At 43.3% G+C, this 23122-nt stretch overlaps 1 protein-coding gene across 3 annotated transcripts in view; it reads left to right on the top strand.

The window, feature by feature from the left end:
* Positions 1-19453, top strand: part of EXT2 (exostosin glycosyltransferase 2) — a 143502-nt gene extending 124049 nt beyond the window's left edge. For all 3 annotated transcript variants that reach the window (XM_060104633.1, XM_060104632.1, XM_060104631.1), the window contains 4 exons: positions 5741-5884; positions 7465-7593; positions 11917-11999; positions 18707-19453. In XM_060104633.1, the coding sequence (XP_059960616.1) occupies positions 5741-5884; positions 7465-7593; positions 11917-11999; positions 18707-18845 (495 nt within the window). In that variant the 3' untranslated portion in view covers positions 18846-19453. The remainder of the gene's footprint in view (positions 1-5740; positions 5885-7464; positions 7594-11916; positions 12000-18706) is intronic.
* Positions 19454-23122: the final 3669 nt, after the last annotated feature.

The raw sequence follows: 23122 nt of genomic DNA, 5'->3' as shown, positions 1-23122 counted from the left end.
GATGTAACAGGTAAATCTTAATACATAATGCAGCGTGTACATGTATTTGTCAAAACCAATCAGCATTAGGGCACTCCAGATGACAACTTTGGGCTCCCTTGCTCTAGATGCCCAGCATTAGCATTTAATTGTGTCCCAGGCATGGGTAAAAGCTCTTTGGCTTTTTGCAAAGCACCCCTTGACAAAAACTACCAACCACCATTGTAATTAAAAGCATGAGCTGAAAATGAAGCCAATCAGTCCCTCCATTCCACTTCATTTCAGGAAATTCCAAATATAAAAGGTGAGCTTTGTTCCCAGAGGGCTGAGAGTGAATCCGATAACTGGCTTCTCTGTGGAAACCAGCTAGAAATTGGACCGCAGCCAGCTCCTCCTTTCCCATCTGGGCAGCACGCAAGACAGTCCTGACGGGAAGGACGGCCACTAACTCAAAGGCGTCTGCAAGCTGGGTTCCTTGCAACTCTGCCACGACTGACCCTCGCATGTGGCCGCAGGGCTTGGGCTGGGTCACAGTGTTCTGTTCCACTTTGATGGTTAGGGATCAACAAAACCTAGGGGGCATGTGCAAGGAGAGGAATGAACCCTGGCCCAGTCTGGGTACCTTGCGTCCATGTTCTGCCCCCTCTCCACCCCCCCCCACCCCCGTTTCCCTCACCACTTCTTAGTCCATCTCTTGATTCATGAATCCTGATACATGTGGCAACCCTCTCACCCAGTAGCAATATCCCTGTGGGAACTATGCCTTTGAAAGTGTGATGACTGTAGCAGCCACTTCAGAGAGTTCCTTTCCTCCTGGAGCTAGCCCGTGATCTCCTAATCGGACATCCCAGATGGGCGCCACCTGTTGTTTCACCTTCTCCCTCCCCCACCCCACCCCCAGTCTGTTTCCTGAATCTGACTGTGGTTAGCACACACCCTGAGTTTCATATGCACTCTAAGCTGGCTTAGAATATAATGCATTATATCCTCTTTTCAGGAACATTTATTGGGTACCCGTATGGGTGTGGCATTTTAAACAAAGTAAAAATAATGCAGGCCAGCAACTGATCACAGTTGCTGAATTCGTTTCCTTGGAAATAGGTCAGTGAGGAAGAAGATATAAGAATTTAGGCCTAAAAGTTCATTAGAGGTCATTTAATCCAACCCCTCATTTTGCAGAGGGCAGAATGGAAGCAGGGCAACTTGAGTAGGTCTGGGGCACAACTCCTCAGTGGCAGAGCTAGGCACGGATATACGTTAACCTCGTCCCCCGCGTACTTTCTATAAGCAGTAATCAAGGCTGGCTGCTGTGCCTTTTAAAAAAAGGTAGAAGATCTTAGTTTCATCCTCTAGTAATGGGAAGACACAAAAGACCTCAGGAAGCTTAAAAAAGAAAAAGAAAAAAAAAAAGGGATAGATAACTGAAAATAGAGAAGTGTGAGCACAGCTGGGAGTCCAGAGAGGAGGATATTTCCATAATCCAGGTAAGAGGTGGTTGGGACCAAGATTATAAAAATTAGAATGGAAGGAAAGAGTTAGGATGGTATTAGGTTATTACAATTTCTGTTTGAATAGTGATGTAGAATAGGCCCCAAATGTAAGGACTATTCAAATTATTGCTAAGCCCCTAACCAAGGCATGGAGTTTGTTATAACAGACGTAGGCCTCCGTCTTAAAAGATGTGTGCAATTAAAAATAGATGACGCTATATATGGAGGACTTCAGTAGTATAGGCAAACAACTGAATGATGGCTTTGTGACTTGAACGTAGCTCTGGGAGCACTATTACTAGAACTATAGGGATATAATGTGAAGTTTCAAATTCCTGCACTACAATATATAAAGGCATCTGTTAGTAATGACCAAAGGCTGACCCCGGAGCATTTCCCTGAAGTAAAAAGAAAAAAGTTGAATTAGAGTGGGAGATGGGTAGCGAGGAGGGAAGGGGAGGGGTCGAAGTCGAGTTCTTGCTCTTCTGGCTGGGAAAATGCTTTACTATGTACATAATCGACTTGGTCCTACACCGGGGCTCGGCTAGAGAAGGCCCATCCCCTTCTGTTCCACTCTGTTTTGATCCTGCAGTCAGCTGCAGAGTTATAGATGAAGTGACAAGGATGGTATCTTGATTGCATCCAGCTGCCTGGAGTAAGTCAAGGGCAGAGAGGCCCCGCCTGAGGAACAGCTCTCACCGAAGGCTCCAAAGGCCTCTGAGATTCGGGACACCTCTGATGCTTTCAGAGCAGCGTAGTTCAGCGTTCTGTGACCCAGTGTTACCAAATTAAGTGTCTCTGGAGAGGAGTCTGGTAAGTGGCTTCAGCTAACAGGAAGAGGACTGAAATCTCAACAGCCTTTGACCCTAAAACTGATCCAGTGTTATTATTATTGCTGCAGATGGGGGCTTGAAAAGAACCCCTTGGGAAAGTGATTCAACCTTCCTTTGCACAGATTAGAGAGCTGTGTTGACTCAAATACAGGGAGGGGGAATGCAGCTTCCATCCAGCAGGGGTGCCAACTGAATGGATGCCCCCATCTGCCCCCCTCTCCTCCACCTTGCCCATCACTGGTGTTGAGTGTAGTTACTTGCGCTTGGAGCCCTTCAGAAATCTCTTTAATTCCATTGAGATGGATTGGCGATTGTGGTCCTGGTGTGACTTGAACAGGCAGGTGCTTGGTGCCAAGCAAAGGAACCTGGCTGTGCGCTTGGTGGGGCGTGTTCAGGCCCACAGGCCAGACAGAAGTTATGGCCCACAGCCTATGTTGTTGCTCTGGGCTCTATAAAACTGTAATAGTATCATATTATTTTAATCTGCTGAAATATAAACCCCAGAGTAGGGAACACACCAGCAGCATTAAACATCTGAGGAAATGTTTGACATGGATTCATTTGTCTACAGCTATTATGATGATGCCTGTGGCCGATTAACTCTGTTGGTTACAACATGGTGTTAACGAGGCCAAGGTTGTGGGTTGGAGAGGCCTGTTAGGTGAGCTGGTTCCGCAAGAAGGAAACCTCTTTTCACAGCTCCAGACCACGTTCAAGACCCTGGTCAGACAGCCCATGAAAGCATGTGGATGATCTTAAGGCCTGGGCAAGAGAGTGTAATGACTCAGCAAATGTCCCTTTACCCGCTGCTGGAAAAGCAATTTAAAACATGTGCTTGAGTGATGGTGAGTTATTACTGTGATCTTCTCACACAAAGGCTATCACATTATTATGAATGGTAACTGGTGATCAGTACTGTTGCAGACTTCCTTTCTGCATTAAGAAGTATACTAGCTCTGGCTGTGAAGAAGAGAGGAAGGATCTTTGGTTCCCTTCTTTCATACTCAGCTTTTTGCTTGCTGAGATTTTGCCCCCCGTGCATTCAACAAGTGTGCATGGAATGCTGTCATGTGCCGACACTGTGCTTTGTGCTTGGGAGGCTGCAGTGAGTAAGACAGAGTCTCTGCCTCATGGAGCTTAAACTCTATGGGAGGAAAAGAGATAGTGAGTAGACAGTAAATAACCAGTGCAATTTCAAGAAATGAAAGTTTGGTGAAGAAAAGCATGGGGTGAGGGGGCGTGATGAAGAGTGGCTGGTTGGGGGACAGCATTTACCTTGGATGGGAAGGTCTGGAAAGACCTCTCAGAGTAGGTGACATTTAAGCAGAGACCTGACTGATGAGCATGAACCAGCCTTTTGAAGAGCTGGGGGAACATTCCATCGAAGAAATAGCAGGTGCAGAGGGCTTGAGGTCTAGTCTCCTCACAGTTAAAGAACAGGGAAGCCAGTGAATTGTGGGAGAATGTGGTACGAGAGAGATTGGAGAGCAGGAAGGCCGTTTAGAACATGCTAAGGAGTTTCGTTATTATTCTTAGTCAATAGGAAGCCATTTTTTGTTTTTTAAAGATTTTTGTAGGGGGATGTTATGGATTGAACATATCTAAAACAGGTATGTCGAAATCCTAACCCTTAGTAACCTTATTTGGAAATAGGGTCTTTTCAGAGGTAATTAAGTTAAAATGAGATCATTAGGGTAGGCCCTAATTCAGTTTGACTGGAATCTTTATAAAAAGGCAAAATTTGGGCACAGAGACACACAGAGAGGGAAGAAGACTATGTGAAGACAGAGGTTTGGAGCAACGCATCTACAAGCCAAGGAATGCCAGAGATTTGACAGCCAACCCCCAGGTGCTGGGAAGAGGCAAGGAAGGCTCCTTCCCCTGGGTGCGATGGCCCTGCCAACACCTTGATTTTGGATTTCTAGATTTCTGTTGTTTCAAGCCGCTCCGTTTGTGTCACTTTTTACAGTAGCCCTAGCAAACTAAAAAAGGGGGGGGTACTAGTATACTGGTTCTGCCTTTGGGAAAGCAATAAAGCATCCTTCCTGGACTCAGTGACACTGGGGTGTTGGGTAAATACATAATGAAAAACTATATAAATTAATAGGATGGAGCCCACTGATTGAATTACCCTGTATAGAATACCCTACTGTTCTTTTAAGAATGGTCCTCTTAGTGATGCTCTGTAAATGATGGTTTGGAGGGGCAAGAGTGGAAGCAAAGAAATAAGTTGGAAGTCTGTTACAGTAATCCAGTAACCTACAGTAATCTAGTAATGAGTAATGATGGTGGTTTGAGCTAGAGAGAGTGGTAGCAGAAATGGTAAGAGGGAGTCAGAAGTAAAGCCAGTAGGACTTGGTAATGGACTGGATGTGGGGAAAGAGGGAAAGGAAGGAATAAAGGCTGACTCTTAGCTTTTGGCTTGAGCAGTTGGATTAGATGACTTATTGAGAGGGAAAAGACAGAGAGAATGGCTTTTCTGAGGATATGGAATCAAGAGTTATGCTTTGGACATGTTAAGTTTGAGGTGCCTATTGTTTATCCAGTTGAAGATATTAAGTAAGTAGTTGGTAGTCTCAGAAATGTTCCGGGCCAGACATACATTTAGAGGTCATCAGAGTAGAGACTGTATTTAGTGATTGAAACTAGATGTTACTTAGAGGGGAGAATTGAAACAAGAGAATAGGGGCCAGGAGTAGGCCCTCTGGAACTCTGCTGTTTAGAGGTTGGTCAAGGATGAGGATTCGTGGTGCTGAGAAGCGGCACCAGGACAGCTGGTAAATTGTCAGTATTCACTAATGGTTAATGGTTTAAAGGTTAAACTAAATTATACGGAAATACATGGGGAAAGGTGTTGGAAGTACCCCGCCCCTCATATACCAAATTCTGTTTAACAAAGCTATATCTAAGAACCTTTCCAAATGCGGAAATCAAGTTTTTGTTTTCAGTATGTTACAGATTATAGAATCAGACAAATTCTGTATACTTAAGGCTTCCAAAAGATCATTAAAATGTCTTTGTGCTCCAGATAGATTTTTTTTTTTTTTTAGAAACAGAGACTTTGTAAGTTTTCACAATGATCAAAATTTGTTATAAATCAGGGTTCCATTTAGTCTTCATTTGTGTGTTCATTAAGAGTGGAATCACATGTTAAGAGATTACCTACCTTGGCCCAATTCAGGAAGCTATTATTCTACATTACTCGAAATTTCTAAGCAAGCACGGGGAAGTTTTGGAGGAAATTATAATCACATCTATCTTTGAATATTGGCAGAAGAACTAGCATCTGTTGGATCAAATGTCTTCAGAAGCCAATCCTGCTCTTAGTATGTGAAGATTTGAATGTGGGGACTCTATCGATACTGTTTAAAGAACTGAGCACTGTGCTTGGTTGTTGTCTGAACTGGGAGTTGATTGCAGATGTTTTTCTGTCCTCAGGTCTGGCGAGAATTTCCTGACCGGTTGGTGGGTTACCCTGGTCGCCTGCATCTCTGGGACCATGAGATGAGTAAGTGGAAGTATGAGTCTGAGTGGACCAATGAGGTGTCCATGGTGCTCACGGGGGCAGCTTTTTATCACAAGGTAAGTTGGGGGCAGGCTTGGGGCAAGTGGGGCTGAGTTGACAAACCAAGAGTATGATATTCGTTTTATTTGGCCCAACTTAATTTTCACGAGTTTTGGAAAAATTTTCTACTTTAGATGTTTTTTCCAGTTTGCCTCTTTGATTTACTAATTCACACGTACAGACAGTTGTAAATATTCTCATTAGCTTGCTTTTTGCATGCATTATATTGTGTTTTTTTCTTATATCATTAACATTTCTTCATAAACAACTTCTTAACATAATTGCTAATATACCATTATATTAATATTCCATAAATCATGTATAACTGTTTCTCTATCATTGGATATTTAGGTTGTATCTAATTTTTTTTGCTAGATAATGCTTTATATCAAATGCTTAAATAATGATCAATATCCATTTTCATACCCGTTTGTACGTAAGATCATTATGATAGATTCCTAGAAGAATTATGAACATTTGGGGGAGGTTTTGATATATATATTTGTTGGTTGTTTTCAATATAGTTTGTGCCAATTTACATTCTTACCAGCAAACTACAAAAGTATCTTACCATACCCTCCCTTGTATGAAAAACATTTTTAAAAAAATCAAACTTAGCTATTTTGATAAGTGAAAGTGGATCTTATTGTTTCACTTTGATTTGATAACTATTGAGGTTGAAATTCCTTTTGTGTGTATTTTAGCCTTTTGTATTTCTTCTCTTAGAATTGTCACTATGTTTTTGACTTTTTTTTTATTAAAGGGAGAGATTGAAGGGTATGCATTGGACTTTAGAATATTCTGTTTGATAGTGGAGTGCTCCCTGGGAGTGTGTGGCTTAATTAAACCGTAATAACTTGCCAGTTGTCAGCAGTGGCATAAGGAACTGATGTCAGGAAAAATATCTGTGCAGCTCAGCACAGTTAATTTGACTTCGCTGTATTTATATTGATTGCGTGTTGTTATCTCAGCACTGCTGCCCTCATATTTTTCAGGGCTCTAGATCCAAAAATGAGTTTTTGTTCTTAGCAAAGAATAAATAAATAAATAAGGTTTATAATTCTTTTTTTTTTAGCCCACAAATTTCTGTACTATTTCATACATATAGGTTATGTAGTTTCAGAATTGCCTTATTTTGTTTTACTTTAAAAACGACATGTCTGCAATGTCAATCCACCATTAATATATCTGTTTCTATCTGCAGTCTATAGAAAGAATATGGAAAACAGGGTTGAACATTGTGACTCGGGGGAAGGATTTAGTGAAGATCAGTATGTAGTGTGTTTCTGAACAATATTTATTAAACATATGATATATTAATCAGTCCAGAGGGTCTACATCTTACAAGGGCTTCACACCATACTGTACACACCTCTGCTTACTATAAGTGATTTTTAAAAGAATGACAGTGTTAAAGACACTTGGTCACCTGACCAAAAACCATTCTAATACTTCCTTTGCCTTTTCTGTTGATCCAGGCTTGTGACTAATCTTACGAGAGAAAGCTTGTCCCCCTGCCATGGCTCAGTTGCCCTTTGTGTATCAACCACAGGGAACTGCTATTTGAATGTGTCTCCTTTTCTGTCTCACCTGGCAGTATTTTAATTACCTGTATACCTACAAGATGCCTGGGGACATCAAGAACTGGGTGGATGCTCATATGAACTGTGAAGATATTGCCATGAATTTCCTGGTGGCTAACGTCACAGGGAAAGCTGTTATCAAGGTAGGAGGCATCCTTGACCAGCTCTGCCCTAACTTACTTTGCGATCTGGGGCTTGCTTCTGGTTCTGTGAGTCTCAGAAGTTTTCATAACTATAAATGAATCCTTGGAATAGATGAACTTTAAGCTCCCTTTTAGCTTTAAGATTCTATGATTGATGCTGTCATATTGTGAAACTGAAGCTAGGCTTTGATGATTTAAACACTTTTTATACTTTTTTTTTCTTTTTGTTTTCACATCTTTATTGAAGTATAATTGCTTTACAGTGTTGTGTTAGTTTCTGCTGTACAACAAAGTGAATCAGCTATATGTATACATGTATCCCCATATCTCCTCCTTCTTCAGCCTTCCTCCCACCCTCCCTGTCCCACCCCTCTAGGTGGTCACAAAGCATCGAGTTGATCTCCCTGTGCTATGCAGCAGCTTCCCACTAGCCATCCATTTTACATTGGGTAGTGTATATATGTCAATGCTACTCTCTCACTTCATCCCAACTTCGACTTCCCCCCTTGTGTCCTCAAGTCTGTTCTTTACGTCTGTGTCTTTATTCCTGCCCTGCTACTAGGTTCATCTGTATCATTTTTTTTAACATCTTTATTGGAGTATAATTGCTTTACAATGGTGTGTTAGTTTCTGCTTCATAACAAAGTGAATCAGTTATACATATACATATGTTCCCATATCTCTTCCCTCTTGCGTCTCCCTCCCTCCCACCCTCCCTATCCCACCCCTCTAGGTGGTCACAGAGCACTGAGCTGATCTCCCTGTGCTATGTGGCTGCTTCCCATTAGCTATCTGTTTTATGTTTGGTAGTATATATATGTCCATGCCTCTCTCTCACTTCGTCACAGCTTACCCTTCCCCCTTCCCCATATCCTCAAGTCCATTCTCTAGTAGGTCTACATCTTTATTCCTGTCTTGCCCCTAGGTTCTTCATGAACTTTTTTTTTTTTTTAAGATTCCATATATACGTGTTAGCAAACGGTATTTGTTTTTCTCTTTCTGACTTACTTCACTCTGTATAACAGGCTCTAGGTCCATCCACCTCACTACAAATAACTCAATTTCATTTCTTTTTATGGCTGAGTAATATTCCATTGTATATGTACAGTGCCACATCTTCTTTATCCATTCATCTGTCGATGGACACTTAGGTTGCTTCCATGTCCTGGCTATCGTAAATAGAGCTGCAATGAACATTGTGGTACATGACTCTTTTTGAATTATGGTTTTCTCAGGGTGTATGCCCGGTAGTGGGATTGATGGGTCATATGGTAATTCTATTTTTAGTTTTATTTTTTTTATTTTTTTTATTTTTTGCTTTATAACAAATTTAATCAGTTATACATATACATATGTTCCCATATCCCCTCCCTTTTGTGTCTCCCTCCCACCCTCCCTATCCCACCCCTCCAGGCGGTCACAAAGCACCGAGCTGATCTCCCTGTGCTATGCGGCTGCTTCCCACTAGCTATCTACCTTACGTTTGGTAGTGTATATATGTCCATGCCGCTCTTTCACTTTGTCACAGCTTACCCTTCCCCCTCCCCATATCCTCAAGTCCATTCTCTAGTAGGTCTGTGTCTGTATTCCTGTCTTACCCCTATGTTCTTCATGACATTTTTTTTCTTAAATTCCATATATATGTGTCAGCATAGAGTATTTGTCTTTCTCTTTCTGACTTACTTCACTCTGTATGACAGACTGTAGGTCCATCCACCTCACTATAAATAACTCAATTTCATTCCTTTCTATGGCTGAGTAATATTCCATTGTATATATGTGCCACATCTTCTTTATCCATTCATCTGTCAGTGAGCATTTAGGTTGCTTCCATGTCCTGGCTATTGAAAATAGTGCTGCAGTGAACATTGTGGTACCTGTACCTTTCTGAATTATGATTTTCTCAGGGTATATGCCCAGTAGTGGGATTGCTGGGTCATATGGTAGTTCTGTTTTCAGTTTTTTAAGGAACCTCCATACTGGTCTCCATAGTGGCTGTATCAATTTACATTCCCACCAACAGTGCAGGAGGGTTCCCTTTTCTCCACACCCTCTCCAGCATTTACTGTTTCTAGATCTTTTGATGATGGCCATTCTGACTGGCATGAGGTGATACCTCATTGTGGTTTTGATTTGCATTTCTTTAATGATTAGTGATGTTGAGCATCCTTTCATGTGTTTGTTGGCAATCTGTATGTCTTCTTTGGAGAAATGTCTATTTGGTCTTCTGCCCATTTTTGGATTGGGTTGTTTGTTTTTTTGATATTGAGCTGCATGAACTGCTTGTATATTTTGGAGATTAATCCTTTGTCCGTTGCTTTGTTTGCAAATATTTTCTCCCATTCTGAGGGTTGTCTTTTCATCTTGTTTATGGTTTCCTTTGCTGTGCAAAAGCTTTTAAGTTTCATTAGGTCCTATTTGTTTATTTTTGTTTTTATTTCCATTTCTCTAGGAGGTGGGTCCAAAAGGATCTTGCTGTGATTTATGTCATAGAGTGTTCTGCCTATGTTTTCCTCTCGGAGTTTTATAGTGTCTGGCTTTACATTTAGGTCTTTAATCCATTTTGAGTTTATTTTTGTGTATGGTGTTAGGGAGTGTTCTAATTTCATTCTTTTACATGTAGCTGTCCAGTTTTCCCAGCACCACTTATTGAAGAGGATGTCTTTTCTCCATTGTATATTCTTGCCCCCTTTGTCAAAGATAATGTGACCATATGTGCGTGGGTTTGTCTCTGGGCTTTCTGTCCTGTTCCATTGATCTATATTTCTGTTTTTGTGCCAGTACCATACTGTATTGATTACTGTAGCTTTGTAGTATAGTCTGAATATACAGGGTTTTTTTTAGTTATAGTTTGTAACCTCCAGTATCAGAGATAAAGGCTGTGGCGGTCAATCTACAAATTGTGTTTTTTAAAAAATACAATTTTATTCTCAAACATGACTTGGAATCTAGTTCTTTTCGTTAAAGAATGCAGTTTACATCTTTCTTAAGGTAGCTGATTTTTTTAATAGATGCTGAGAAGATTGTACACTTTGTACAATTATAACTGTAGTTGTCCTAAACATTATTTTAAGATAGCGATTACCAGTTTGTAACAGTACCTCTCCTGTAACATATTAAAAGCTGAGATCACATGGGGATGTTTGTATGTGTAATAGATGTCTGTTCTTGAAATGTAGATCTTGCTCAAATCAGACCCCTAGAAATGCAGGGAGAGTACACTTCTGTATAACAGTGGAATCGTCTTGATCTTTCTTTCCCTCTGGATTAGAATTCCATATGTGAAAATGGGCAATGCTTCTAGGCCAGATTCCTGTACTGGAAGCTTATGTTGGACGCATGGTATGGCATCCCCAAATGATTCCTCATGCTATTAATTGATGAGACAAGCTAGATTAAACCAAAGTGACTAAGGAAAGAGGAAAAGTCACTATGTGTTCAGACTTGACCCAATCTTTACCCTAACCCCTAGCTCTCTAAATAACTCAGTGAACAGCTCACTGCAGGGAAAATTAAAGAATGTAAATTACAAAACTAGTTTTAAAGGAACTCCCCTTATTTCCAAATTTGCTTTTTGACATGCTTCAAGATGTTCTTAGCTGTGCCTGCTTACTCTGGATAGTAATTCCTCGGGTCTGTATGCTTCTTAGCCTGGTCTTAGTTATCTGGCTTTCTTCCCCTCCCATCTCTCTACTGGTTACTTATCTTCACTAGGTTAGGATAGCAGCCTCCCGAGTTTGCTAAAAAAAAAAAATTAGAAGTTTAACATATGGGAGGGTGGTGGGGAGAGTCAGGGAAAAGGATTCAGAGGGCAAAGGACCATTGGATTTTTTTCCCTGGCTCAACAGGATTGCAAAATAACCTGGCATTTTCAAGAGCATGGTGCTGCTCATAGCATTTGCCATTAGCTGGAAGAAGGAGAATGAGCGCCTATTGGAGCTAAGGTTACGGTGAAAGTTATGGGAAGCTGTATTTCATCGCCCTTATGGCTGCAAGAACAAATGGTGTTTATACAAGGACCTTGGCAGTGAGAAAACAGTCATTAAACAAGAATTAAGGAGCTTGTCATCACCACTTCTTTCCAGTTACAGAAGGCAAAAGCCCTCCAAGCCTTTTTTATTGGGCCCTTGTGAGTTCTACTGTTGGCCGAGCCAGACAGAACTGAATGGAGGAATAGTGAGGCATGTGTGTGTGCATGTGTGCCTGCAGTGGGAGTGGGCATCTCAGCTTATAGAACAGAAGTGTGCAGAGAGTGGTGTCACGAGCGTGATTTTATTGTCCTTGGCACAGACAGCCAAGTATATTTTTGTGCTCTTCTGGCAGGTAACACCACGAAAGAAATTCAAGTGTCCTGAGTGCACGGCCATCGACGGGCTTTCGCTAGACCAGACACACATGGTGGAGAGGTGAGTGAGCCTCTAACCAAAAGTCTGCCCTAGCCTCTGATCCCCATTTCCTGCCTTGGGCCTGTTTATGGGACTTTGTTGCAGATATAAGGACAGCAGCTGGTAGCCCTAGTCACCTCCTTTTGCACGTGGGAATTGGGTTAGTTCAAGCCCAGGTCACCCAAAGAATTAATTTGGAATGCTACTCACTCAATTTGTAATGGCTGGAAGGGTCTTAAAAATATAGCCGGCCTTAAGCTCCAGAAGCCAGATTCTCCATGTGGACTAGGCAGTTAACTATCCACAGTCATTCGAGTGGAAGCGAGTTAATTCCAAAGAAATACTGGATTGTTTTCCAGGGTAATATCTCCATGTTACAGTGAAAGTTTGATTAGAAAGAATTAAACTAAACCCACTAGAGACAAATTACCTTTGTTGACACAACTGAAACACCTACCAAGAACGGAATTGAAAGCACAGCTCCTTACATTACAGAGAGAGAAGCAGGGCGGCTCTGAAATACTCCCTTTATAGCGATTCAGTAGGTCAGTAAGCACCCCTTTGTGTGGATGTAATACAGGGCCTTGTAGGTGAGTATAAAAGAAGTGGGAGATGTCTGTCTTCCCTTAAGACCTTTATAATCTTAGAGTAGACCTAATAGTTCTCACTTGTATCCCAAAGGTCCCCAAGCTTCGAATCTCCTGAATCAAACCTAATTCTTCCAAAAGGCAGCCCCTTACACAAGACAGCAAGCTCTGACAGCCAGTAACACTGTTGTCAAGGGACCAGAATACATTCAGAGAATGTCATGAGAAAGACATTAGAATGAGATATCTAGTTCAGGTTTCCACAGGTCTCATATGCATCTGCTTGCGGCATTCATTTCTGAAATCTATCAGCTATATCAAAGTCCTTCGAGCCTGGAGGATTTTTTTGTACAGCAAGTTGTTTCACTTGGCCTGGATTCTTCTATAATGCTTTACTCCTTCTTACTCTTACTTCTTATATTTCTTACTCTTACTCTCTAAATAATCTCTTTATCTCTTTCATATATAAATGTCTTACCCAAATGACATGACTTTTACCAACCATCAATATGAAATAACATATTATTTTGATTTTGGGAATATCTGTCACTGGTATCAAGTATTACCCAGTCAAGGACAGTGACATCAACTGTCATAGCTCATTTGGAAGAGACACCAGTTATGGTTATATTAGAGCACATGCACTTGTTACTTAAACCTACCCCCATTCTGTGTTGGGAAGAATTTCATAGCATTAAGCAATTAGTTATTGATTGGACTGAGTTAAAATGGTGGGGTTATAGGGTCCAAGAAAGGAATTGTATGGAGAAAAGTTGACCTAATAATGGCCCTTAAAGTTCATGCTAAAGCTAAACAACTCCTCTGTAACACCACTGAGATCACAACAAATGCAGTGGGAAAGATTTAAGTTAGATATTATTAAACACTGAAGAAAGTAACTATGGGAAATGTGGAAGCTTCCTCGTGGGAAGAGCCTTTTGAAAATAGAATAGGCAACTGCCCAGTTGTTGGTAGGCTTGATTTTATCAGAGTTTATAATTAACAATGACAGGTACACACACATGTGTGTATATATATTTAATACGTGTGTGTGTGTGTGTGTGTAAAACTTAATCCAAAGCTATATGTGGTAAGTGTCATAAGGAAGGCTCAAAATGTTATACCTGATCACAGGAAAGAGAAGTGACTTCTTGCTAGGTCAATTATTAGGAATAATTTTGTAAGAGGTGGCACTTGAAGTGAGCCTTCAAAGGTCACTGGGATTCCAACCGATGCAACTCTGGGCAAGAAGAGGAGATCCTCGGCAGGGAAACTGGATGGTCCAAGGTACATTTGGCAAGCAGTCAAGATATCCAGTTTGGCAAGAGCGTAGCCTTCTGGCCCATTAGTGCCAAACTGCAGAGAGCCCTGGATGCCCAATTAAGGAGCTGAGCTTTTTTCTTCAGGCTCTGGTAAGCCATAGAAGGTTTTTGAATAGGAAGTAGCTTGATCAAAGTGTTGTTTTGAGGCTGATTTGGAAGTGGTGCATAGAACGGAATGAAGGTAGAGACAGAAGAAAGAAGAACAGTTAGAAGGCTTGAACGAAGTTGAGTGTGGAGAAGAAGGGATGGATTAAATTGCAAGGGATTTTTTTTCCCCCCAAAGGAGAAAAGCTGGCCCTTGATTTCCAGCTGAACAGGTATGGGGAGGTTATGGAGAAACAGTTGATCAAGACAGTCAGGAGGAATGGTAGTACCTTTAACAGTGTAAATAATACAGTTAGGAGGAACGCCAGTTAGGGGAGGGAAGGAGATGAATGTTGGACCTAACAGTGTAATTAATGAGGCCAGGAGATTTAATCGCGTGTGAAGCTGGAGAGCAATCAGGCGGGTGAGTTTTGGGTCTTGCCCTCTGTATGTGCAGGTGTAGATACAGGGCAAGCAGCTGGAAATATGGAACTAGAACTTTAGAAAAAAGAGTAAAGCAAAGATGGAGATCTGGAAGACATCTGTCCAGAGAAGGCAGTTGATTGAAGAAAAGCCAAGGGCAGAATCTTGAGAAATTCGGACACTTAGGAGACAGAAAGAGGAACTGAAAAGAGAGAAGCAGCCACTGGCGAGGCCAGGAGAGAGCCAGCGTCTCCAGTGCTCGGCAGCAGGGAGGAGCAAGGAACACGCAGACTAGGAAGTGGTCTTGGAATTAAATGGTCATTGGTGACTTTGGAAAAAATGATGTCATAGGTTGATGGGGCTAAAGAGTGTGAGCTGGTAGTGAGGAAGTAGAGTCAGTGAATGTAGGCTCCCCTTTTGAGAAATGTGATAGGGAACAGAAGGAAATCAATCTTGAAATTAATTAGAAACTGAGAGCAGAACTATTCGGATGAATGACTGAATTACTAAATAAGGCACTTAGATTGGGAGGGAGGAAGACGTGATTTAAACCCTGTTGGGTAGACCAAGAGATGGAGTTACAACTGCAGAATTGTTCATTTGTTTTATTTTTTAAATAGTTGCCTTTGCAGAATCCACATTTTTGCACAAAAGAGTGAAAGGAGTTAACCACTCTGCATGTTATGACCTTGTGTTGAGTTTTGTGGTTCAGTAAGCTTGTTTATTCTTATATTTGGGGTCTGGGATCAGAAATCTCAGTAGTGGAGGAGAATGGCTTTTACTACCCAGCATCCATTTCCAGGACCTGCTGTTAGTTCTTTTTTTTTTTTTTTTTTTTTGCAATGTCTGGAGACATTTTTGATTGTTCCAACTTGGGGGGAGGGGAATACTATTAGCATCTAGTGGTTATAGGCCAGGGATTCTGTTTTGTTTTGGTTTTTTTTTTACATCTTTATTGGAGTATAATTGCTTTACAATGGTGTGTTAGTTTCTGCTTTATAACAAAGTGAATCCGTTATACATATACATATGTTCCCATATCTCTTCCCTCTTGCGTCTCCCTCCCTCTCACCCTCCCTATCCCACCCCTCTAGGTGGTCACAAAGCACCAAGCTGATCTCCCTGTGCTATGCGGCTGCTTCCCACTAGCTATCTGTTTTACATTTGGGAGTGTATATATGTCCGTGCCACTCTCTCGCTTTGTCACCTGCTGTTAGTTCTTTAAGAAGCAGAAGAATTTGTGACTGTTCATTTTGGCCAATAGCTTTACCCAGGTCAAGACAGTACAGCAGACAGACAGTGTTGATTTAAGAAACAAACATTGTATTTTGATTCAGGCCAGTCTTTGTTCAGGTTATGAATTAGCCACTTATTAGCTGTCCAACTTAAGGAAATTGACTTACCTTATCCTGAATTTCCAACCTTTTCATTTCTTAAAATAGATATATTAACTATCTATCATGTTACATTCAGGGGTTCAACAAATATTTACTGAGCATCTTTGTACCAAACAGTGTGTTATATGCTGGAGGTGAAAGGAGTAATAATACATGAAAGCCTGTAGCACGGGGCCTGGCGAGGTTAGTTCGCTTTCCAATTTCCCCAACACTGATCCTGAAGGCTCCTGGTTACTTTAGGTAATTGTATGTGTTTGAAAGGAAAACTGAAAACTGTTAGTCCTTTCTCCCCCAGACACTTCCAGCACTTTGGAGATAGACATTGGCAGTTCTTAGCCTGTCTGTACTTGATTAGAAAACCAACCCAGGGGAACAGTTACTGACATGGTAGCTGGACCCCTGACAGAACAACTCAGGTGGGCCACCAGCAATCAGCCAAACTCTTAATCTACCCTAACCTGTTGCCCAACCCAGATCCCCTGCATGAAAAGAAAGTAGGAAACACAGTCAACACCTGTCAGGAGAGTTAAGGACCTTTACCATTCAGCATGAGCAGCCACTTCTTCAGGGCCGGCTGTGTGGAGAGAAAGAAGGACTCACTAACCTGGGTTAGCCGGGGCAGCTGTCAACAAGTCAAGCTGGCCTGAGCCCCAGTGGCCTCTTGCCTGTGGCCCGGCCCTGTTGGCAGGTCTAGTTACAGAGGAGACATTGTCCTCAGTGCTCTGCAGGGGGCCCTAGAGCCCCTATCCTCTGCCAAGAACCATGATTCTTCTTTAATACATGCTCGCAGGCACCTCTGCTGGGCACGGCTGGGCTTTGCTGGCCAGCGTCTACAAGCAGAATAACTGGAAACTAGAAGTACATGTTTATAGGCAGAACAACTGTAAGACGTTGGGGAAATTTGACTTAGTCTGCCACTGCCTTGACCTCATGATTTAAGGAGAGAAAAGCTGTTGTCCAGTGCTTGCTTCATACCATTTTGTTAAAACCCCCCGGTCTTTTCCCCAGTCTCCTGTCAATTTGGTACCTGGGACTAGGACCTCCTGAGTCTCAGAAGACTGCCAACAGGAGGGAAATTCAGTGACCTGTGGGTTATCGTAGAGTCTGAGAGAAAGAGCAAGGGCTCTATTGCCAGCGCAAGACTGGGTTTGAAACCCAGCTCCACCACTTTCCAGCTCGGGGTCCTTGGGCAGTCCCTTAGCCTCTCTTAGCCTGAATTTCTCAAACCATAACAGGAAGCTACTATACACCAATCCTTGGGCATATGGACGGGGATATTTAAAGGAATCATTGAGATCGTGTATGTAAATTAGCCGGCACGTCATAGGTGCTCAACAGTTGTTAATTTCCAGCTCCTCCCTTTAGACCCTAGAATTATGTTAAATAATAAATAAATAAATGTGTATCATCTCATCATGAAGACTTTAGCCTCAGCAGCCGGAATGCCTGGGTTTGGTTCTGCCTCTTGCTAGTTATTTGGCCTTTGGTCCTGTCTCTTAGCCTCTCTGTGATGTGTCTCTGTCTTCCCAGTGTACAGTGGGAAGGATAGTAGACCTGCCTCACAGGGTTGTTGTGAGGGTGAAGTGAGTTACTAATACATGTCAAGCACTCGTAACACAGCCTGGAGCATAGAATAAATGTTAATTGCTGTTGGTTTGTGGTCACGGACACAGTGATCTTATTAGCTGGAAGAGCTCAGAATGAAATAGTAACACGTTTTGACCAAGAGAATAAGCAAGAGAAAAGAATTGATAGTAACTGGCTTCTTTATTTATTGGTTTCTTGCTAAAGCTCAAAGGACTCAAATAAAAGCTATTGATTAAAATGGGTTGAAACAAGGCTTACAGTATCTCTGAGGACAAAAGAGCCTTCTGGTCTGTGTCTTGAAATTCAGCCCCTACCTGGTAACCCTTTCTCAGGTGCCGTGGGCCTGACTGAGGAGAGAGAATACTGACCTCTGAAATCCATTCTTGAGGGCCCCTTAGCTTCGAAAGTGGTTTTTACGGGCTTGTTTTCCCCCTTGGGTCTGATGCTGAAGTGTCCTCATTAGCCAGCTGTCACACTCAGTTGGCCTGATTGACCAGAAGCATTTCCCGCCAGCGTGTCTGACCTGCTCCCCTCTGAGGAGGCTGCTTACCAGGCTGGGGGCGGTGTTGGGGGGCCGGGGGTGGGGTGCTGAACTGCCTCCTCCCCAAGCAGTGCTAAGTTGCTTGTTGCTTTGTTGCTGCCGGTTCTAACACAGGAGTGGCTAAAATTATGAAAGCCGTCCTATGTGAACTTCAGCTTTCATGGAAGAGCTTATGGAAGTTGACCCATAATTCCCAGAGATTGCCACTCACAGGCCCGCAGTAGATGTGGGTTGAATGACTGAAGTGTTTGTCCTTTGAAACTGAGGTTCAGCGCCCCATTGCCCCCTCCTGCCTTCCATCGCTCCACGTGTAAGATCTTCCCTTCTCCCTTTTAAACTTGAGTGGGCTGAAGCTCAGACCCAAGTGCCTTTTGCCTCTCCACCCTTTGTCTTCTCTTTAGCTGGCAGGGATGGGGTTAAGGATTGTTGGCAGCTAATCCACCTTGGTTTGAGGCCCGCTTCTACAGAGCTGGAAGAATGACTGGAATTTGAGGGGGAGGGGAAAAGATATTCTGACCTCTGCAGGCCCCTGGCCTCCAAACAGCATCCCTGGTTCCCTTTCTCCTGCCGAACTACTAGTTGAAGTCCCCCCAGATCACTTCCTTTATCCACACCCTCCCAACTGTGTTAAGAACCTGGGAGCATGCTGGGGATCCTTGCGTTTCTCTTGTAGATGTTGAAGACGATGTACTGGTATTTTGCTCTCATCTCAGCCTCTCGAACGGTTTCTCTCTTCCCCACCCCCTGTCCCTCTCATGTGCTCCACTGCCCTCCCCACACCCCACAGGTCTGAGTGCATCAACAAGTTTGCTTCTGTCTTTGGGACAATGCCTCTTAAGGTGGTGGAGCACCGAGCCGACCCCGTCCTGTACAAGGACGACTTTCCTGAGAAACTGAAGAGCTTCCCCAACATTGGCAGCTTATGAAATGTGCTGCTGATGGAGGTCTGAACGCTAATCCCGGGCGGAGGAAGAGAACACGTCCCCCGCAGCCCTCTGATGCCCAGATTTCAGAGTGGGAGATTGGCACACCCCTGCCCAGCCTGCTTACCTGAGAACAAGAGCCCAGGAAGGACATCTGAATACCTCGTGCATCCTCTGATGCTTTTGATGGGTTCTCTCTGAAAACTCCAGATGGAAGCCTTGGGCAGGCTCCAGGGGTAAGGCCAGCTCAGGCGTCCTTTGTTTGTAGCTCAATACAAGGTCTAAGAGGAAACTTCACTGGCTGTAAGACAGCTGAGAAACCTCCAGCCCATTTCAGATTTGGTGAATCATGTAAGAGCTCCCTGTTTCTCACTTTTCGTTATTTCAAATCAGTGAGTTCTTCAGAGGAAAAGCCATGCCCAGAATTTGGTGCAAAATCCAAACATCTTAGTGGCATTTGATGCCTTGGGATAATGGGGCACTGGCCTCGTCCAGAGAAGAGCACCGGCTGCCGAGATGGGACCTATAAGTTCCATGAACTGTCTCTCTTTGGTTTGGCTTTTTGATATGATTAAAATTATTTTTTATTCCGTTTCCTACTATGTCTTAAATATTGGTTATGGAACTCTCTTTCTTTTTGTGTGTATTTAACGCTATCTTTTGGCCTCAACTCCAGTCTCCTCCTCATGTCTGGGAAGATACGTAGCCAGGAGGAGTATCCGGTGCCATGTCCACCCAGCAGAGGAAAAGCCCCTGACTACAAACACTCTTAGAGAAGATGTGTCCCCAAACCTCCAAAGGAATCTGTATGCTTCCTGATTAGATCTAGATCTTCTCCAGGAAAAACAGAAGGCCTCTCAGAGCCATACACTGAGTCGCTCTGCTGGTACCATGTTGTAAAAGCTGAGGTAGTTGTGACCGTCACCCCAAGGGGATGCCACAGTTTCCCTCATTCTCTTGGTATAAACCTAACATTAGCCAGAGAGGTTCTGGCTAATGTTAAATGCTGTTATAACAACTGTTGTGCAATAGTTGCTGGTGTATTTAAATCGTTACATTTCAGCATTTAGTAATACTGCACATGTGTGAATTATACCTCTTTAAGCCCAGTTGATGAACAAATCTACCCTGGCAAATGTTAGATGTTATGGATTCGAAACAGATTTATCTGGCTCTAATATTAAGATTAGCCACAGTTTGGGCTTTAGCCATAACATATGTCCCCAGAACACAAAATACATAATAGTTTGCTTGGAATATGGGTATAATTACTGAAACCTAGTTGTGTGCCAGTGCAAGTCACTAAACCACCACGCATTGTTCTGTCGAGTGACACGATGGTGAGCTGTTCTCCCGCTGTAGTTTTCAAACTTGCAGTTTTAACGAGTCACTTCAAATGTGTTCTCATAGACTTCGAGAGGCCAAAGAAAACTTTCAGAAGTAGCAAAATTGAGAGTGGAAATCTTGAGAGTCTCATCTTTCATATTAAGGAGCGGTAGAATCACGGACTGTTACAGGTAGAAGGGACGCGATAGCATCTCCAGGTCATTCATTTTGCAGATGCAAACACTGGAGTTGTGATTTATTCGTGTAGTGCAGCTGCAAACACAGGTGCTTAATCAGTACTAATGATTTGAATTATTAGATACTAGTCAGCAGGGGATATGGGAAGGCATTTTGGCCTCCTATTCATAGTACTGGGGCTGGTATGATAGAAACCAAGAGGAAGGGTTTTCTCTTGTACACCCAGATACTGGTAACTGGCACAGTGAGTACCTCTGACCTTTCTAGGGGTTCTCTAGCTTGTTTTCCAAGATTTGGGGCAGGTGCAAGGGGAGGAGGGCCTCACATTTAAATCCCAGCTAAAAGCCAAGAACTGTGCTGACATTGCATATGTGTTACCTCACCCTCAATGTATAGCACTCTGCTCTTTTCACACCACCGACTGCACTACCTTAGTGGCTGGTTTCTAATCCAGTTCTCCCTCTCAAAGGGTAAATTAATCCTCCCTCCCTCTTTAGTTGCCCTTTGATTATGGAAGAGAAATGCTTCAGGGCTTCCCTGGTGGCGCAGTGGTCAAGAGTCCGCCTGCCAATGCAGGGGACACGGGTTCGTGCCCCGGTCTGGGAAGATCCCACATGCCGCGGAGCGGCTGGGCCCTTGAGCCATGGCCGCTGAGCCTGCGCGTCTGGAGCCTGTGCTCCACAATGGGAGACGCCACAACAGTGAGAAGCCCGTGTACAGCAAAAAAAAAAAAAAAAAAGAAATGCTTCAATCTGAAGTCATTGGGGGCCCCAGGGGACTGAGTGAGTGGGCCCTTTTCACCTTCTTAGGAGTTATTGGACTTCTAAGGGCATTAAAACTCTATTTCAAGTACCTTACTACCCCCAGAAATATTGGGGGCTAGATCTTGCAACATAGCAGAAAATAATTTTTATTATAGAATGAGTATTACATCCTAGGCACTGGAAGCAAACCTCAAAGCTTCTATTCCTAGGAACAGACAGGGGGTGCAGGTCACCAGGAGAAATTCAGAAATTCAGGACAGGAATATAGGAAGTGATCGTGATTCATGGATTCAGAGACTAGGGACTCACCCCTGTGTTGGTGAATTTCTGAACTGCTCACCAGCAAGCTCACCTATAAGCCTGGGCGGGGATCATCTGTCCTTGGGATGCCATAGGGCCTGGTTTTAGAAGTGGAACAATAATGCTAATTAAAATGTCATGTTCTGGCCTACAATAGACAACAGCTGGTTTTAGATTTAAGAAATCTTTTTTAAGGAATTGCATCCTGGGCTTCCCTGGTGGCGCAGTGGTTGGGAGTCCATCTGCTGATGCAGGGGACACGGGTTCGTGCCCTGGTCCGGGAAGATCCCACATGCCGCGGAGCAGCTGGGCCCGTGAACCATGGCTGCTAAGCCTGTGCGTCCGGAGCCTGTGCTCCGCAACGGGAGAGGCCACAACAGTGAGAGGCCCGTGAACCGCAAAAAAAAAAAAAAAAAAAAAAAAAAAAAAAAGGGAGTTGTATCCTACTGGCCTGTACAGACGATGAACCTGAGTTGGCCCTGGCCTTGGCCCAAATGTGTGCTCTAAGTCACTTCCCTTTGCCCCCAGGGATCTAATTAGGATGGGCTGTCCCACTTGGAATGCCAAGGTTGGAAACACTTTTGTTGGTTAACATTAGATAGCTATTAATATTCTTATCTCATGTATTTTATCAAACCTCACACATGTTTAGGCAAAAACCTCCTTTTCTGGGAAAATTAAGGAGGAAGATATCAACTCTTGTTCTCAGAATCTCTGGTTCTTTCCTGCAAATGGTGCTATCCTGTCTCCTCTTCTTACTCAGTGTCATGAAGGTCAGAACTCTGGCTTCTCTGCTGAAGCCTTGTGTGCTTCCAGCTTGTGGTTTTTAGGAGTTTCTCTGCTGCCTCTGGAAAAAGTGACCATCATCCTGGCCTGTGCTGACCAGGACTGGGAGCTGGAAGAGGCCAGCAGCCTCTGTGCTCTCACTTGCTGAAGAGGTTGCTAATAGCTCTGTGATCCTGGCTTCCTCCTGGGACAGTCCTGACTGGAGGATGCTTGCCACTGAAAGGCAGCAGGCTTCTAGCCATGGAGTTCTAAAGGTCTGATTGCTGGGTTCAAGTCCAAGACCCTTTGATGGTAGAATTAAGAAGTACATGAAGCAGGGACTTCCCTGGTGGTCCAGTGGTAAAGAATCCTCCTTACAGTGCAGGGAACACGGGTTCGATCCCTGGTCAGGGAACTAAGATCCCACATGCCGTGGGGCAACTAAGCCTGCACGCCACAACTACTGAGGTTGCATGCCTCAACTAGAGAGCTTGCACGCCACAACTGGAGAAGAGAAAACCCGCACATCACAACTAGAGAGAAGCCCACGCCGCAACGAAAGATCCCGCATGCCACAACTAAGACCCAAAGCAGCCAAAAATAAATAAAATAAATAATAAATCTTTAAAAAAAAAAGAAGAAGAAGAAGAAGTAGATGAAGCAGAGACATGTTGGGAAGTGGTTCAGTTTTGGGGGGATTCTTCCTGGCTCTGCAGTCCCAGGATCCCGGGGGAACCCAGCCGACAGGGTGGAGGTTTTGGGTGTTGGAGATTCCCCATCATCCAGCCACCCTGAGCCTGGTGGGTTTCCTTCGCTATGGGGACAGTAGCATCTCTGGGGGTAGGCTGATTTTTCCATTTCTCTTGGTCGTCTTCTATTGCAGCAGCAGAAGCCACAGCAGGCCATATCCTGAGCAGCCCTGGCTCA

This window comes from Mesoplodon densirostris, chromosome 7 (assembly GCF_025265405.1).
Source record: "Mesoplodon densirostris isolate mMesDen1 chromosome 7, mMesDen1 primary haplotype, whole genome shotgun sequence".
NCBI lineage: Eukaryota > Metazoa > Chordata > Mammalia > Artiodactyla > Ziphiidae > Mesoplodon > Mesoplodon densirostris.
Note: the sequence above shows the minus strand (reverse complement) of the source record. Positions and strands in the feature narration are given on the sequence as shown.